Raw genomic sequence first — 18,943 nt, 5'->3', positions numbered from 1 at the left:
TATTAACAAACGTAAATTAAATTATCTAATAAAACAATTTATCGAATATATTGGTAGGGAAATTTTGTGATTTATTTAAACAAACTGCATCTTTATTTTATAAGAATTGTAAACATGCTTCTAGCGTTGCCAATTATACTAGGCATGTCCAGCACAATAAAATGAAGTACTTGGATGCGCATGCGAATAAGATTAAAAACAGGATAAAAACAGTTCTTTTAGCTATAAAGATAGCTTTATAAACTATATAGCTTTATATAAATATTTGAAATAGCTTGATTAAGGTAGTTTGGATTGAATTTGATGGATTTTCTTGCATATAAAACATAAAAACATATTGGCATAGCCAAAAAGTTGTGTAATGATTTTGAACATGTTTATTATTTGAACTAAGTTACTAAAAAGGGAACTCTGTTCAATGAAGAGTTCATTCCAATAATATGGCATTTTAAAAAAAAAATTGATAAGGGAATTTTTTTGTGTTCACAACTGATTTCAATTTTACAATATTGTTGTACATATCCTACACCTTTCATCCATATCAAATTTCACTGGTGTAGCATTCCTCTTAACAATTTAATCATCCTAAACATTTGACAATTTTATCGGACATAGGCTAAAAAGTATTTCTTACAATGTGTTGTATGAGGGGAAAATTCTCGAAGAGACGAAAAATCAACTAAGGAATCTTTCTGAGCATAGAATTTGTACTCGAAAGTACGAAACAGTTTAATTATTTGATATGAAATTTTTTGTTTTCATTTTATCTACACTTAACTTATTTTTAGGGTTATTGCATCTATATGTATATGTACCAGTTGTATTTTGTCAACTCAAGTGAGTTCTACTTATAATGCGACATCGTAAAATAGAAATGAATAGAGTCCTAATTTCAAAATCTAAAATTGATAAAAGGTATATCAGACATTAATTTGACATTTTATTTTGCTTTAGCGATTTCTTTCTTTATAACTATACATTTGTAAAATGTGTCTGTGTCTATCCCACAGGTGCAGTCATTCTTTGTCTTTCTTTTAATGGTGGATACTTGTGGAGCGGATACTCAGTCTGACAGCTGTAAGGACATGTTACGAGGTTACCTATCAGGGCAGCTGTCCTCTTCATACCACACAGAAGCTTTCAGACACGAATTCAGAAAGTTTATTAACATCGTTGATAAGAAAATGAAAACCTGGAAGGAAGAAATAAAATCAAAACCTGGTAAAATGGAAGGACAACATAGTTTGTTACTTGTTTTTCAACTTTTGTTGATGAATAAATTTTAGCATAAAAACTGATTTTATAATACTGATTTTGTTTTTCGCTCAGTGATCCTTGGAAAAAACAAGAGCATTGTTTACACAAGATGGGGGAAGAAATCTTGTCCGTCCAATGCTGAGCTAGTATACTCAGGTATAGGAAAAGAACGTATTATATAAAACAGATAAAAGATATTCATAGAACTGCGCCATTAAAAAATAATAAATATTTCATTGAGTAAATTTGATAAACACCGAATTTTTCAAAAACAAAACTTCAACTTTGTTAATGAATTCACGTATCAATTTTGTTCTAAAAGGATTTATGGGAGGATCAAGTCACACGCATACTGGCGCAGCTGTCGACTCCCTTTGTTTACCTAGAGATCCACAGTGGGGGATCCACAATGATAGAACGGGCACGGCTAAAAATTACGTATATGGAACAGAATACGAAATATATCATTTCAGTAAACACATCGATAAACTTGTCAAGCATGACGTACCATGTGTTGTGTGCCTAGTTGAAAATAGATCCATTTTGACAACATTTCCAGGTAAGAACATGTGGAACATTTTCATGAATTTTGTTTTCTTTTTCTGATAAAAATACGATACTTTGATTCACTCACATATATCACTACACAAGGATCTGACGAAATTCCAGGGAAGGTCATCTCCTGGTTACCTTTGACATGTGATTAATTTAGCCATGAAAATTAACTGAATGAAAAAAGACACTTATAAAACAAACAATAAGCTAAAGATTAATGAGGAATGAAAAACGACACTTATAAAACAAACAATAAACTAAAGATTAATGAGGAATTAAAAAAGACACTTCTAAAACAAACAATAAGCTAAAGATTAATGAGGAATTAAAAACGACACTTATAAAACAAACAATAAGCAGCTAAAGATTAATGAGGAATTAAAAAATGACACTTATAAAACAAACAATAAGCTAAAGATTAATGAGGAATGAAAAACGACACTTCTAAAACAAACAATAAGCTAAAGATTAATGAGGAATTAAAAACGACACTTATAAAACACACACTAAGCTAAAGATTAATGAGGAATTAAAAAACGACACTTATAAAACAAACAATAAGCTAAAGATTAATGAGGAATTAAAAACGACACTTCTAAAACAAACAATAAGTTAAAGATTAATGAGGAATTAAAAACGACACTTATACAACAAACAATAATCAGCTAAAGATTAATGAAGAATTAAAAACGACACTTATAAAACACACAATAAGCTAACGATTAATGAGGAATTAAAAACGACACTTCTAAAACAAACAATAAGCTAAAGATTAATGAGGAATTAAAAACGACACTTATAAAACACACACTAAGCTAAAGATTAATGAGGAATTAAAAAATGACACTTATACAACAAACAATAAGCTAAAGATTAATGAGGAATTAAAAACGACACTTTTAAAACAAACAATAAGTTAAAGATTAATGAGGAATTAAAAACGACACTTATACAACAAACAATAATCAGCTAAAGATTAATGAGGAATTAAAAACGACACTTATAAAACACACAATAAGCTAACGATTAATGAGGAATTAAAAACGACACTTATAAAACAAACAATAAGCTAAAGATTAATGAGGAATGAAAAACGACACTTATACAACAAACAATAATCCGCTGAAGATCAATGAGGAATTAAAAACGACACTTATAAAACAAACAATAAGCTAAAAATTAATGAGGAATGAGCTAAAATCATTCAAAGTGTTCTTCTTGACTTCGATATTAACCTGGTAAGAAATGTCACCGGCATATTTTGTGATGTATGAAATTGTATAGCAATCTACGTGAGCAGGTAAAGGATCTGATCTTAATGGGGTTGCATTGCAAACTGTTTTAAATGTTTTCTACACCTACAACAAGGTCCTTGTTTTTTTATTTGAAATTTGTATTTTCGCATACAGCTAGAACGACTTGCTACAAAGGTTGGTCATTAGAGTATGATGGTTACCTTATTGCTGGAAATTATGCTCATCCTGCTGGTACGATGTTCAGATGTTTAGACAAACACCCAGATAGTCTACATGGTGGCAGTGACCGTCGAAGTGGCAGTCTTATCTATCCTGTGGAAGCACGATGTGGTTCATTAAAATGCCCACCATATGTACATGGACGAGAATTGGCGTGCGTTGTGTGTTCCAAAGAATAGAAAATTCTATTATAGTAACACTACCTTAGCAAAATAAAGCTTCTGATTAAATACAACCATGATTGATTATGAAACATATTCTTAGAGGTTGAAATGCAGGATATATTTCGTAATTGCAGGGGAAAATGGAAGCATGTGTCTCTAACACCATGTCCAAAATGGATAAGTTTGCGGAAAAAAAACCTATGATACTAGTACGTAAAAACAGCGATTAATGTCATAAATCATATATAAAATGCTAAATTGAGTGTAGGGCAAACACGGGCTCAAATACAAAATTAAGAGAAGGGCAAATACGGACCCTGGACTTACAAAAGGTGGGATCGGGTGCTTACTAAGAAGGGGTAAGCATCCCTGGTTACCTGTTACACCCGCCATGAGCCCTATATCTTGTTCAAGTAAACGGAGTAATCCGTAGTAAAAATCAGTATATCAAAAAGGGCTTAACAATTGGTATGGCGGACAAAATTTCGACCAAACGACAGGCTGTATTCATAAATAGAGTCGTTATAATGACCATGGAATTTGCATTTTAAATGAAGTTGAGAGAGCTGGGTACGGTAAGCATCAAAATATGCTCTGTCTTTGAAGTTCATCAAAATAAATACGCAAGATGGTTACAAATACCATTGTCAGAAAACATTAAACTTCATCATACATGCTTTTCATATTGTTTTCATTTAAGAGTAAGTTAAAGGTAGCGTTGGCTCTTACAAAAACAAAAACAACAACAACAACAACAAAACTAAAAAAAAAAAAAAAAAAAAAAAAAAAACTACAAAAAAACAAAACAAACTAAAAACAAACAAACAAAAAAACTCGCATACCGTCATGTCATCGACGTTTATTCACAACGTTCTGGTAAAATGACAAGCAAGAAAATGACTAAATTGCAAAATTTAAAGGTTTACATAAATACCTTTACTTTGTACCGTTGCAATTAAACGGTGAGAGTATTTCTGACGCTAAACAGAATTTAAAGAAATGGGATACATTTTTCACAATACAGTGTGAGTTATTTCCCCCTAAATGCCGGGGTGTTGTCCTAGAATATAAAGATTTACTATTTCTGATTGTACTTTATAGGCAATCAAGGAATTTTTACAGAAAAGTAGGTGTAACGACTCAAAAATTAGCATGATAACACAAGATTTGTAGTCACTGATTACATTTATGTGTTTCTTGTGTGCTTTTGTCGCAAACAATGCACGGCCTTGATGTAACGAAGTGCATGCATGTAAATATTTGTCCTCCACTTCTTTAGATTAGGATGTCTTACATATCAGCAATTTTATCAATATTTTCGGTGACCAAAACACAACTAGATATATCTGGAAATGCATGTACAATTGAACCAACGACTGTATATTATTAAGGTATCATTGCACACTATGGACAAAATACTTGTTTCTAAATGTTATTGTACATCAACGAACAGAACATGTTAATTATGTTGAATTGTAACATCTAGCGTACTACTTCTGTCGTAATATCTAGCGTACTACTTCTGTCGTAACATCTAGCGTACTACGTCTGTCGTAATATCTAGCGTACTACTTCTGTCGTAATATCTAGCGTACTACGTCTGTCGTAATATCTAGCGTACTACTTCTGTCGTAATATCTAGCGTACTACTCCTGTCGTAATATCTAGCGTACTACTTCTGTTGAAATATGTTTTTGCTTGTGATTCAATCTTATGAAAGTAATATTTTGTGTAAATCAACTTATATATACATAACACGGCTTGAATTGCACTGTACTACTGAAATGTACAAAAATAATTATTAGTCATGTAGCAACAGGGGTTATGCCCCTTTTATTATTACATGTGCATGCATACATGTAGGTAGATAGGCTGCCCCTTTTCAAAATAGTAGTAGTGAATTGCAGTGGAAATGTAGAACTTAATCGATTAATTGAACTGAAGAATCAAGTCTTGCCCCCCCCCCCCCCCCCCCCCCCCCCCTCCCCCACGATTGAAGATTAAAAGAGGTTTGGATTTGTTTTGCTTTGATTGTTCAGAATTTGCAGACAATATTGTGAAGTAAACTAATTCGTCTGTGAATCCGCTCCCCGTTTTTGGAGAAATGATGTTTCGTGCCTAATTATATCGCATGCTTTCATTGTACTTTTATATCCAGGTGTCAGTTGTTTTTTAATTAACAGATTACTTCTGAAATTCTCTGTATTAATTAATTGTATCATAACTTGTGCAGAAACAAACACCAAATACAGTTGTAATCCTCCTCCACAACCCTACAATTCTGCAAAATGTACTTTTTAAAAGTATTCTCCACAAAGTAATAGAAACTAAACCTTGTTTTTTTTTTCAAATTATCGTCGATTTAGGCAACTTTTTGATCGTAGTAGAAGCAACGTTTACTGTAAATGTTTTACATATAGCTGTGTATTCTATTTAGCGCCTTTGGCGGAACGCAGCTTCCGCTAAATCAAGTACATCGCTAAATGCCATCCGTAAATCTAGATGTTTAAAGTAATTCAGGAATGCGCTAAATCAAATCTACGCTAACTTGTTGAAAAAACGATTTCCGCCAAATATCGTACACGCCAAATATAATACGTTTACAGTATGTATGATCGGAAGTTATGAAAAGAAGATGAAGTGGAGCGGTCTGATACGGTGACGTTGGTGTCACAACATTTAGCGTTAGTACACTATCCAGTAGTGTAAATGTACTTGTATTCATTGATACAGACAAGTGACTTTGATATGTTATCCTGTGTGAAGTAGAATTATTTAAAACAAATGAGATATACAATATTTCAATGTATCGTGCATGACACCAGTGTTTTGTAAGTAATAGACCTATTCTGTTGTACTGTAGTTCATTTCTAGATAAAACCACTGCAACAAGCACACGTCATCAATGAACTACACATTGGAATATAAAACCCAATCCTTAAAAACGAAACGAGCCGAATGGCAAAATACAATTTAAGAATACAAAAACTATTCTCATGACAATACAAATTGACAATGACATTCACCTCTTTAGGATAGCTTAACATTTTACAAATTTTCAAATAGCCTGAAAATTTCATTTTATTCAATAATGGATTAAAGTGCACGCACTGTATACATGTATGATGTTGAAGATTAATTAGCGTTTAGAATTATCATATCGTATGACAACAGATGCGTAACAGTTTTGATGGTCGATTTCTTTAGCCAGAGAGAGAGAGAGAGAGAGAGAGAGAGAAGAAAAGAATTTTAAGCTGCTCCGGTTTTGAATATACAGCTTAGCTCCGAACATTAAGAAATTGTGCGTATTTAACGGGAAATGCAGTGAATGGTGTACCACCCCTCTGACCTACAGGTTATTACACTTTAGCGGTCAGTGCTAGTTCTTCTATTGACTGATGTTATATCAACAGGAAAAATTGCGTTAATCTTGTGTTTATGTCATTCGTCCGGATTAAATGGGTGTTCCTAAAGCACAGAACGGAAAACGGAACGGAAAATCAGAAATCTGCCAATTGTATTTAAAATTATACAATGCAAATGGAAAATATAGAATACAAATGGAAAATTATACAATGCAAATGGAAAATATCAAATATTGCAACGTTTAACATGCCATAGTATTTTATCAAACGTATTGAAACATAGTCTACATATTGTCCTTTATGTATGGAGAGAGAGAGAGAGAGAGAGAGAGAGAGAGAGAGAGAGAGAGAGAGAGAGAGATTTCTCTCACATGAGGGATTTATATACTGTATATCTTATAAGATGATTATACAGTCACATTTCAAACACATATGATGTTGATAACGGTTAGGGCAAATAGATAATTTACATTTTCGAATTTAATCAACCAAAAATTGCCTGTTTTCCGAATACTTAGGAAAATCAGTCCCCTCACGGTCACGCCACGTTTTAGTCTGTCTTCAGTTAAGAATGAAGGCCTGGGTGGGAGAACTTTGAGTTGACCTCGTTTGACGGGACAGTTGACACGTTTAAAATGGACGTTGTCATCAGAGGCAAAGGATGCTGATCTTTTCTGTCTTCATTGAATTTTGCGATCAAACAAAGCCGATATTTACTAAATCAAAATGGATGAATACAAATATCAAAAACTGTCATGAGAAAAAGAGGGGTTTACTCTCTCTCTCCCCCCCCCACCCACCCATTTCGACAGTTGTAAACTTAGCCAGACTTGAACCGTTGTGTATGCACTTATATGATTGTATTTCTGAAAGACATAGTTCTCCCCAATTAGTAAAATTTATAAATAACATAAAATCTCGCAATATACATGCATGTATATCACACAGTTTCCAGTCGGAATTCGTTTGAACAAAATGTCCATCTTGCCCGCAGTAGGCTATTGTTAAGAAATGTCAGCAGTATTAATGAATATGATCAGCTCCATCACTTTTCTTTTCCTCTTCATTAGTGGGGGGGGGGGGGGGGGGTGAAAAAAAAACCAACCCATTATCTATCTATCTATCTACCTATCTATATATATATATATGTCGCTACTCACTAACACCGCTGTCAACGCCGAAATCGCATTATTATTGTAAAATGCTAATCATTTAATAAATTTTAAAGTGATGACTTATCAACGATGCTGATTGGTTGAAAAATTCGTTTGATTTCTCTGTCAAACTTTCGTTCGGAGTTCATCTGCACTAAGCACGCGGGACCACTTTTCTCTGGAATGCGTCTTCCCCTTTCTAATTTTAGCGCTATCTATTGAACGGGATTTTCCACACAAGCATTTATATAACGACATGCATTCGTTTGATTTTTGTTTTTCATTGCTATCAAAAATAAGCTCAACTAAAGATATGAATAAAATACAAATTAATTTAAAGAAACAACATACCTAAGCGATGACGTGACAGAATAGTCAACTTGATGACGTAGACCACTTACTGGTAGAGCAGACAGATTACACGAGTTCCCGGTATGAATCGTCTGCTTTACGAGATCGATAACATGAAGGAGCAAGTGGCGACTTCTGATCTGGTAAATATTGATGAAATTGAACTGCGTTATATGGGGCTCGGTCAACGAGTGCGTTTTAGATGAAGAGGTGTTGAACTTTTTACTCGATATTGAAATGGAGCCGAGTTGCATTCCACCGTTCCAACGACACAACCAGTGTTCAACGTCTCCTCCAACACATGCAGCATAAATCCAGTCACCACTTGTTATCTTCCTTTATATTTAATTCAGCTTTTAACCATTGCACCTTTAATTTGGCGTATAATCCATTTAAATCTGCACAGTAACGGTTCCTGACCTAAACGTACAGCCATGCCGTTTTGTTGTTGTTTTCAACTCTTACATATATGTATTCCTACGCGTCATTTCAAAAATGTTAATTCAAGCTTTTTGATGGGAGAAACTATTTGTTTTTGTATCTTAAAAATATAATTAAATGACAAGAAATAAAACTTATAATTCTTTGTTTGATGCATGTATCAAACGAAACATTGGACGGAAAACTTTTTCATCAATGCGCTACGCGCATTCATGAAGTTTTCCGTCCAATGTTTCGTTTGATACATGCATCAAACAAAGAATTATAAGTTTCATTTCTTAATTCAAACCAATGCCTTTTAACACAAATTTAATAGGAAATTAGAATGTAAATTAATGTAGCTAAAATAACACCAAAAATCTTACAAATATGTTTTACTTTTATTAAAATCAAAAATTCTGTACACGCGGTAAAAGTAAATTCTGCATAGTTTAAAAGACGTTTTAAAAAAAATTGTAATTTTGGGTATATGACGAAGTATCAGCGAACAGCGACACCTATGGGTGGATAATCTCTCTCTCTCTCTCTCTCTCTCTCTCTCTCTCTCTCTCTCTCTCTCTCTCTCTCTCTGCAAACCGTCTTTAACGCATGTTATGTATTTACATACATTATATGAGTAGTTGCATTAACGTTACACGTACCGGTATGATACATGCATGCCACCAGACAGGGATCGTGTTGTATGTAAGACATTAGCATCTCAAGCCAATAGGTTGAACATCTTGTGTTTGATTTAGCATTTTTAAGCAAGAGAGACTGAGCGACCGCGGCACTTTGGACAATCCTAAATAGTAGCAATGCTTTGACAGTTCGTTTCTAATCTGGATACTGGGGTCTTAATACAGGTATGTACATTGATACTGATATGACCTTGTAATTCAATTTTCCCTATATTATGAAATAAATCTGTTAATTCCTCTTACAAATGCCATAAACTTCAGCTTTGTTTACATTGATTCTGATTTAATCTTCAACATATCCGGGTTCAATATAAATCCACAGGAAACCGGTACATGTACGAACTTTCACTTTACACCAATCGATCGCAAATGAGGCAGACCTTTTAGACATCCCGGGTTCGTTCGCTTTGATATTTGCTGTGAAATATATTCATAATGTTCATGGTGTAGAACTAAAATCAAATTCATGTTCATTATCTTAAAAATATGAAGTTCGATTAAAAGCGAAATTGAGGAAATATTTTGAGAAATTCATTTAATCTTTTTCAATGTTTTTTGCGATGGAATGAAACTTTCTAATTTTGAAATTGGGTAGGCTCATAAAATTCGCTCTATAAAGTCGCGACCAAAGGAAAAATGAGAAAATTTGAAAAGATAAATGGATTCAAGTCTTTATCAATGTTTTTTCGGTCATTCTATTTTTTTTTTTTTTATCTATTGGTGAAACAACATAGTATCACTACTGTATGTGTGTGTGTGTGGGGGGGGGGGGGGGGGGTCAGTAAATAACAAAGCGAGGAAAGGGGGTGGTACCCACACGCGCTTGCTTAATATTTTTCATACGTAATAATGATTTTAAAGTACATATGCATTAGCATTACTTATGAAATATATGAAACGGTGGAACCCGAGGATGATTTCGCGTTATCTCTGTATTTTCTGATTCCTTTATTCATAATAAGCTAGCCTTTTGATTTTACAACATGCTGACCTCGTCATACATGTAATTCTTAATTCAATACTTGCAGTCTTTTCCGATTTCAGTTCCGTTTCCCATTCTGTGTTTTAGTAACACCCGAATTAATGTAGATGTAACTTAACAGGGTAGACATATCTCTGACCATTCATTGTCTTATCTAACCTGGCTGTAATAGATATTGTACCATTCAGTTCTGTAATATCGTTCGTTGTATTCACATCACAGGATGGGAAACAGACACACAAAGGTACACTGCTTTAAATATGATTATATCAATTGAGGATACAAATGCTAAATTACTTTTGGTATTTATCTAAAGTGACAATTTCAAATAATGAACAAGATAAGGGGATGCTTAACTCCTCCTCATAGCCCCCTGTTTCCACCTCTGGTGTGTCCGGGTTCAGCGTTTTTCCTACTCTTAATTTTGTATTCTTTATAGGAGTTTTGAGATTGATCACTGTTTGTTATCTTCAACTTAATTTGAGGTACATTTATACATGTTATTTAAAACAAACTCTTGCTTATTTTTGTTTGGATTTTCCACAATTCATGCATATGCATGAAGATCAACTATCGTTGGTATACCCATTTGTGTGTTTTAATGCCCTTCAAAGGAAAATGTATGTGGAATTGAACGGAACTCTGCAGAATCTATTTAAACCAGAATTTTTCGAAATTCCACATAGGTCAATGACTCTAGTAGTTTCGTACATATGATAAGTTAATAGATATGGTATTGAAATCAGTATTACTTACTGCCACCGTAATCATTTTGATTTTATTTTTAAATGAAATAGCAATTGATATTGGGACCCCATACCCGACCCTATTCTTACGAATCTATAGTTGATTACTAGGGTGTTTTGCAGTTAACTAAATTTCAATTGATATGAAGTTAAGAACATTGTCAAACGTATTATAATATTTTTTCCATCATCTGACTTACCTATATATTACATCATACCATAGAAACAACCTGCACACGATGAGGAGGTTAGTCAACCCTATACCGGTAAGAAAGTGGAAGCCGCAAAGCAAGAGACCCCGAATACATGTAATGACTTGAAGGAGAACATCAAATTTTGTATGAAGGACGGTATGACACCAGTGATGGTGGCGGACGACATGGAAGACAGCTGGAGGACATTTCCAGAATTGCTGGATTCCAATGTCTGTCTCATGGATTGCAAAACCCTGAGGGATGAAACGGTAAAGAAACGATATATGAAATCTTTCAGAAAAAAAATCGATGTCATTTAAATTTGAAATACATTCATGTGCAGATTTTGATTTTGTTTTCGTATGCTGTTACAGAACAATCTAGGAAAAGGGAAAATGCAAATGAAGACGACGACAGAGCAAAGAGAGGTATCTTAACTCGATTTCCGGTTTCAGAGACATCAAACTCATCAGTCACCAAAACAACACTGCATCAAATGGACCAACACTGCATGATGACAATCAATTCAGAAGCTTATAAACCTAACACAATACTAAGGACGAATGAATGAATGGGATGAGTGTGGTATCTGTATCAGTATGCTGCATCACATAGATTTAACCTATACAAATCTATCTGGCATATATTCAATGCAGCGATAAAGTGAGGGGTCTCATACAAAGTTTTGGCTCTAGAGCAAGATCACTTAAGTAAGGGAATTTAAACATACATAAGTAAGATTGATGAAGCAATATTCATACTTGTACATGTACTTGGTACCTTTATCTGTTTTATCCATGCATTGCAGGGATATATCGAAAATCTATGCATACGGTTACAAAAGAGAATAGGAAAGCTACCTAAATTGAACACAAAGGAATTTCAAAACTGGGGTCAGACAGTGACAGCAGACGTTATCTACTGTGAACCCACTTCAAAGAAAGAAATCCAGAAAATCATCAAGGCTGCCGCAGACGAGAAAATCACTGTTCGTTGTGTCGGCTCCAGTCACAGTTGGGCACCCGTGATCTGTGATGACCACCAAATACTGATGAATTTCTCCAATCTTCAAAGTGATTACGGACAAGGAAAGAAAATCAGAATTTCAAATGTAAACTAAATCTCGTCAGACTGATATCATAGATCAATGTTTCAGTTTTGAGTTTTTCACGTATTTTGATTGAAATACTTTAAAGTCTGTTAAACTCAAGTTTGAAGTGAACATCACATATTTTCAACACTTCAACACATGTCTTCTATATGTTTATTGCAGAGAGCCCGAGCGGAGGTTGATATTATGGCAGGCGTAAAAATATCTGATCTTAAAGATTTTCAACTTAGGCATAAACTTCACCTTCCGGTGAATGTAATGGCAGATATTTTTGAAGTGGTGGGAGTTGTATCTGTTGGAGCACATGTTAGTGTCTGTCTGTCTGTCTGTCTCTGTCTCTCTCTCTCTCTCTCTGTCTCTCTCTGTCTCTCTCTCTCTCTCTCTCTCTCTCTCTCTCTCTGTGAATATCATATAAGACATAACACCAGTATAGCTTAGGAATTGATACAGCCGTCTACAATATTCGGTGAAACCATTCATAGTACAATATTTATCATAAGGTCAGTACCTGTTGGTATATTTTTGTGTTCAGGTAATGATAAATCATGTATGAAAAGTATAATCACTTCACTGAATGCTCTAGATTCTCTCACATACTTATAATAATGCCAAACATAGATGTTTGGTGACATTTAAGTATGATAGAGAGCAGATATTTAGACTTCTGAAACAGAAAAATTTGAACGAAATGATAAAGTAATAAAAACATCATAGAGACTTGAGCAAGTCTATGAATGCTCGTCTGGTATCTGATAGATTGGCGTTCATAAACGATAATGATGTTATTTTCTTGGAGAATCTGACAGAAAGTTTGGGTCATATCGACCAGAATATAAGATAAACATGCCATTATCACATTTACATTATTAATTATTTGGGAACATAGTGGTATAAACGTGGTAACGGTTTTACGAATTCGGGAAAAAATATTAACTGATAATATTTGAAAGCTATAGATAAATGAAGATAACGAACAGTGATCAATCTCATAATTCATATATGGAATACACATTTCAGAGTTGGGAAAACACTAACCCCTGGATATACAAGAGGTGCGATCTGGTGTCTAGCAGGAGTAAGCATCCCATGTCGACCGGTCACATCCGCTGTGAGCCCTATATCTTTATCAAGTAAACAGTGCAGCTCCGTAGTCAAATTCAGTGTGTAAAGAACGGCCTAACAATTGGTATAAAACCATTATTACAATCATAGGATGTGCGAAATGATGACTTTAAAAGAGACTGTCCAAAACCCTCTAAAACATCAACTTGGTGCCTATAACCTCAATTTTGGAACGTATTAACGAAAGTTATAGAATGGGTTGCCCATATTCTGAAGATGATTAATTTGTGACAGTTTTACTACCTGCAGTATGTATTGCCTGTTCTTCCGTGTAGAGTTATATACCAAATCCAGAATCCTCTGCATGTTCATCTCATTAGGAGTAATGTCAATTTCTAAAATTTCACATAATTTTCAAGGTCCTGTCTTAAAATCTAAAATGGAAATAAAAACGTGGGGGCTGGAGACCAAATTTTTGAATTATTGGCAAAAGTTTTGAATTTTTATACAAAATTTCGAGTAAATTAATTTAAACGTTTTTACGAATTGGTGTTCTATTTGGAAAATATATCAACCAAATTGATGAATTACAACATTTGAACTACTTCCAAGTCTCAACTACATGTATCATAAATTATAAAACTGAAATACGAGTATAGGGGTATAAAAATAGAAGATATATTAGATGAAACAAACTTCAATATCACACAGATTTAGAACTTTTTGATTAAACAATCCTTCCACCACAAAATGTAGTCCCTGTAAAACTCTTTCAAAATTTGAATTTACACATTTTTTAAAAACTGAATAGGGTTCAATAATGGATGTGTATATAATATGTTTGCACCAATGGGATCAGTATTGAACCAGTAAATATTTAGTTGTAACATCCTGCACAGTTGTGCTCAAAAGAGCTAACTTCTTTAATTATTCCTGAACATATCATGAATTAGTACGTCAGACGCTGCTGTTCCCTGTGCATTTTGTAATATAAAAAGAGCAACATCATCTTGAAGCTCCTTACGCTACCAGACTGACAGGTTTTTCATTTTCAGGGTGCCGGATGGGACAGTAAAAGCATTAGCGATCATGTTGTTAAGATGCGTATTTTTGACAGTAAAGGCGAATTGAGGACTTACACGACTGAAAATAGGGCCATGTTACGAGCTGCATGTGCCTGTTTTGGTTGCTTTGGTATTATCTACGATGTCACACTCAAGGTAAGCCCATGAGGGATATCATAATAATAAATGGCATTTGTATACAATGACTTGTTGGTTTTCCAAGCAAACATCCTTTAAATTTACGTTATAAGATTTGTTGGATTTGAAGACGTAGAATACAATGTAAAATTACGAATGAGATTTCCAAAGAATAGGTTAACAGGAAGTAAAGTAATGAACACATTCTCCCTCACTTTGTCTCTCTCTCTCTAATACAATGTTTCATATTTATTTTGATGAACACATGAAATACGAAAAACGTGCATCAAAATAGCATTTTTTAAGAAAGATAGGCAAACATATTTTAGTGTATATTCAAAGGGTCACAAGAGGTTAAGAGGGGTCAAGAGGTTAAAACTCAATGTCATTACGGGACTTCATAGAGGGAGTTTGTAGACACTCTACAAATTACGTGTTTGTTCGATTGACTTGATACTTCAATTGTAGCTTTGCTATCATGAAAGAAAGAACTATATTTTGAGATCAAAAGGTCAAAGGTCATTCAGTGATTGCTTACATGGCATGGGATGCCCACTTTGCGGAGCTCTGGTTTGTTTTATGTCCCTCATAATTTGCTTTAGTTATATTGAAACGTCACCAGCTTTAGTTGAGGTATCACACAGTGCACACTATGCATCATAAAGTTTCAGACCATACGGGCGAGGCTTCTTTAACGAACTCAGGTGTGAATGCCACGGGTCCTCGGAGAAGGCCTTAAAACTGATGCCCCGTGTCACAGTAGGTGTGGCACGCTAAAGAACCCTCACTGCTCAATGACCGAAAGCGCCGAGCATAGGACTACATTTGAAGCCCTTCACTGGTCTTGGTGACGTCTCCATATGAGTGAAAAATTCTCGAGATGAAGATTCAACGAGGTGAAATCAATCTATCAATCAATCGAACGAACGCCTACACTTTTAGGTAACGAATGCATAGTGCAATGCATGAATATTGTAACGTGTAATGTGGGTTCAAACCACGGATAATAATTTTTCTTAAACGTTCCCTACGTTTCTAAATGATTGCATTAAACTATAGTTCTAAGCAATGATTAATCAATTTGAATCAAACACTATGATTATTTCCTTATTGATTTATTATATGATTTTCCTCTAACTATTCCTTGTCTAGTCTAATCACTCGTGTTTCAACCTCTAGTCTGAAACCTGTTTCAGGCACTCCTTCAAACTACAAGTCCGAACCCTTTATTTATTTGAGCTTTTGCTCTCGGGCTATCGTCTGAAGGAATAATGTCTCAAATGGTCCACCCGCAGTAATTTGAGGTCCCGCATATGAGACAATAAACCTTACCTAAATTTTGGATGTGAAATTCGATCTCCTTTCTTCTCCAATCTGATTAAAATCAGATCCTCGATCTGCTCCTTTTTTTTCTTGTCGCTACTCGTGTAGCGACAAGAAAAAAAAAAAGGAGCGGATCGAGGATCTGATTTTAATCGGATTGCTCTCTTCTCCGTCTACCAGCAAACTAACTCGGATACACAGAAGCGGCCTCTATTTATACCTCCGCTCAATTCTGCAGAATCATATACTCCAAAACGTCGGAGACAATGTACAACACACAAGGAATAGCTAATCATTGACAAGACTTTGATTGACCTTGATTGCCCCATTTACATAATCAAATGAATTTCATTACAATATATTGTATTTGCTTGTTACGTAAATGCAATGATACATGTACATACATGAAATTAAATATATCGTCATAGTATCACATTTTCAAAGTCACAAGCATTAACGTTATAAATTACATGATGGAACACACTACACACGTGACTAAAGTTGAATGTAAATAAATATGAATCATTGATGTTAAAATTCAAACTGAAATGGCTATTGATTTTGATTATACCTTTATATATTGAGACTTTTATAACTTGACTTATTTCAATAATTTAATTTTCCGTTATAACAATGGAATTACATTTTTTGCAGATGGAGCCAGAAATACTTGTTGAGACGCAAAACTTGTATTGTAATCTAAACGATGTATTTTACAATGCCGAGAAAATGAAATCATTAGCAGAGGAAAACTGGTCAACGCAAATTTTCTGGTTCCCTTACAATTCCGTTAGTCTGATAGATTATGAACCTAAACATGACGACTTATGGATACGTCTCATCAACAAAGCACCAGCTGGTGTCGATTGTGAGGATTGGGATTTCTACTTGTGGAGAAAGTCCAAAGACAAAGTTTCGCAAGAATCATTAGCTGCGGTGAGTCCTTTGCTGGCTGAAAATCCAGAACTGACGCCATATTTATCCTGGGCATCTTTTAAATCATTGAAGTATGTACTATATCCAAGTGGAACCATGTACCAGGAGCTCCCACATGCAATACATTACAGGTATGTATTTATATATCACAAAGGTACATGGAATCTAATATAATGTTGTTTTATAGCACATTAAGCGTTTTGCTTTTATGTTTTTAATGTCTTTTATGTTATTGCACATAAAGAGCTTTTTTTGATGAAAGTGTATATCAATTTGCCAGTAATTAACATAATTTCGGTTTTAGAAAATACATCAAAGAAGCTCCTGTACATGATATGGAGTTTATCTTTGACTACGGTGGTGATTACGACCAAGTGTTGAAAATCATTCATGTGGTAGTAGGGAAGATTGATCATTATGAAGAAAAAGATGAATATCCCTTGAACCTTTGTCTTGAAATGCGGTTTATGGCATACAGGTAAGTGTGTAACAGTTTGATGTGTTACATATCACTTAGAACAATAGATACGTCATACTTTTTCAGTTTTATTTGTAATTGTTATGTGGTGCTGATGTCTGTTCAAGCGATGCCTATCTGGGATCTGGTACACTGGGTAATCCTGCAAGTGGGGGATCCGGACACGTGATTTGCATTGAAATCATTAGTACTGTTGGAACAAAAGGATGGGAAAAATTCAGTACGGAAGTTGGACAGGAGTGGATGGCGCTTGGAGGTGTTCCTCACTTAGCAAAACAATGGGAATATTTACCTGGTATTCATCAACACATTCAGGAGGTATGATTGTCGAGATTGAAATAAGAAAGGGGGTTATCTAATGAAGCATCGTATAGAATTTGTCCCGTGAGGATCCGGGTTAGAATAGATCCTCAATACCCCTTGCTTGTCGTTAGAGACTGCAAAAACCAAGGTCCAGTGTCAGAGCAGATGTGCCATAGGATATACATTAGAATGATCCATTCTAGAGACAATTTACCATTGAAAAAGGCGAATGTAACGAATAGTGATCAACTTTATGAATCATATAAAGAATAGTAAATCGAAAGCAGGGTTAACATGGACCCTGGAAACACTTTATTGAATAGCTTGAAACGTTTACATTTTATATGATGCCGTATAGCGCTTGTTTTCGTGGGTGTACAATTTAGTGATTTTCTAGCTAATAGGTCTAGGAGTACAAATAATTGAAATTAGTTAAGCGGAATATATTTTGGCGTACATGGAGTTCCAAATTATAGAACTCGATAGGTAGTGTAGTATTCATAAGTTACGTGTAAAAAGTTTTATTGGCCAATTCTGTTGACATAAACAGCTGACAACACATCCTGTAGTTTATTTACATTTCAAGCTGAAGAGTGATACATGTAACCTCGGCAAATAAACAACTGCTATGCAGAGTTATGTTTCCTACTAGAATATGTATTACAATTCACATGGGGGTGAAAAAAATAGCTATTGGAATTTGGTGGCATGATACCAAACCGGTAAATTAAGTCAAAATTTTCACACCCAGGGGAAAAAACTCCGCTATACAGTACACGAATATGAAAATATACCCCTGACAATAGACCTATTATAATTGTTTCTTGTAACTACTTCAGTCATTTTGTATTGCAGAAATTGGGTCCTGGGATAAAGAGTTTTAAGACAGAGCTGGATAAATCAGATGCTGATCCAAACGGCATGTTTCTTACCGAAGGCTTGAAGAAATTGCTGAATACACGAGAATAAGTCAACCCATCCTGGTCGTTCTATTGTTTTACAAACCATCAGATGCACTTTGTTTACTTCATGTTAAGGGTAGATACATATATCTTTCAGTTTTTGATAGTTTTTGAGTATGTACTTTGCTTACTTCATGTTAAGGGTAGATACATGTATCTTTCAGTTTTTGATAGTTTTTGAGTATGTACTTTGCTTACTTCA

The 18,943-nt window shown here is 34.5% G+C and overlaps 2 protein-coding genes across 2 annotated transcripts; both read left to right on the top strand.

Annotated features, from left to right (window-relative positions):
• The first annotated feature begins 990 nt into the window (after positions 1-990).
• Positions 991-3,528, top strand: LOC125677646 (short-chain collagen C4-like). Its single transcript, XM_056150045.1, has 4 exons — positions 991-1,221; positions 1,330-1,413; positions 1,580-1,816; positions 3,222-3,528. The coding sequence occupies exons 1-4, from the start codon at positions 1,038-1,040 to the stop codon at positions 3,464-3,466; spliced, it is 750 nt and encodes a 249-aa protein (XP_056006020.1). The 5' UTR covers positions 991-1,037; the 3' UTR covers positions 3,467-3,528.
• Positions 3,529-11,042: 7,514 nt separating this feature from the next.
• Positions 11,043-18,943, top strand: LOC125660311 (uncharacterized). The gene is made up of 9 exons (XM_048892126.2): positions 11,043-11,123; positions 11,394-11,675; positions 12,173-12,475; positions 12,638-12,781; positions 14,593-14,757; positions 16,717-17,129; positions 17,303-17,476; positions 17,584-17,794; positions 18,635-18,943. Exons 1-9 carry the CDS (start codon positions 11,043-11,045, stop codon positions 18,746-18,748), a joined length of 1,887 nt encoding a protein of 628 aa, XP_048748083.2. The 3' UTR covers positions 18,749-18,943.

This window comes from Ostrea edulis, chromosome 9 (genome assembly GCF_947568905.1).
Source record: "Ostrea edulis chromosome 9, xbOstEdul1.1, whole genome shotgun sequence".
NCBI classification, from domain to species: Eukaryota; Metazoa; Mollusca; class Bivalvia; order Ostreida; family Ostreidae; genus Ostrea; species Ostrea edulis.
This window is presented reverse-complemented; position numbering and strand designations above follow the sequence as displayed.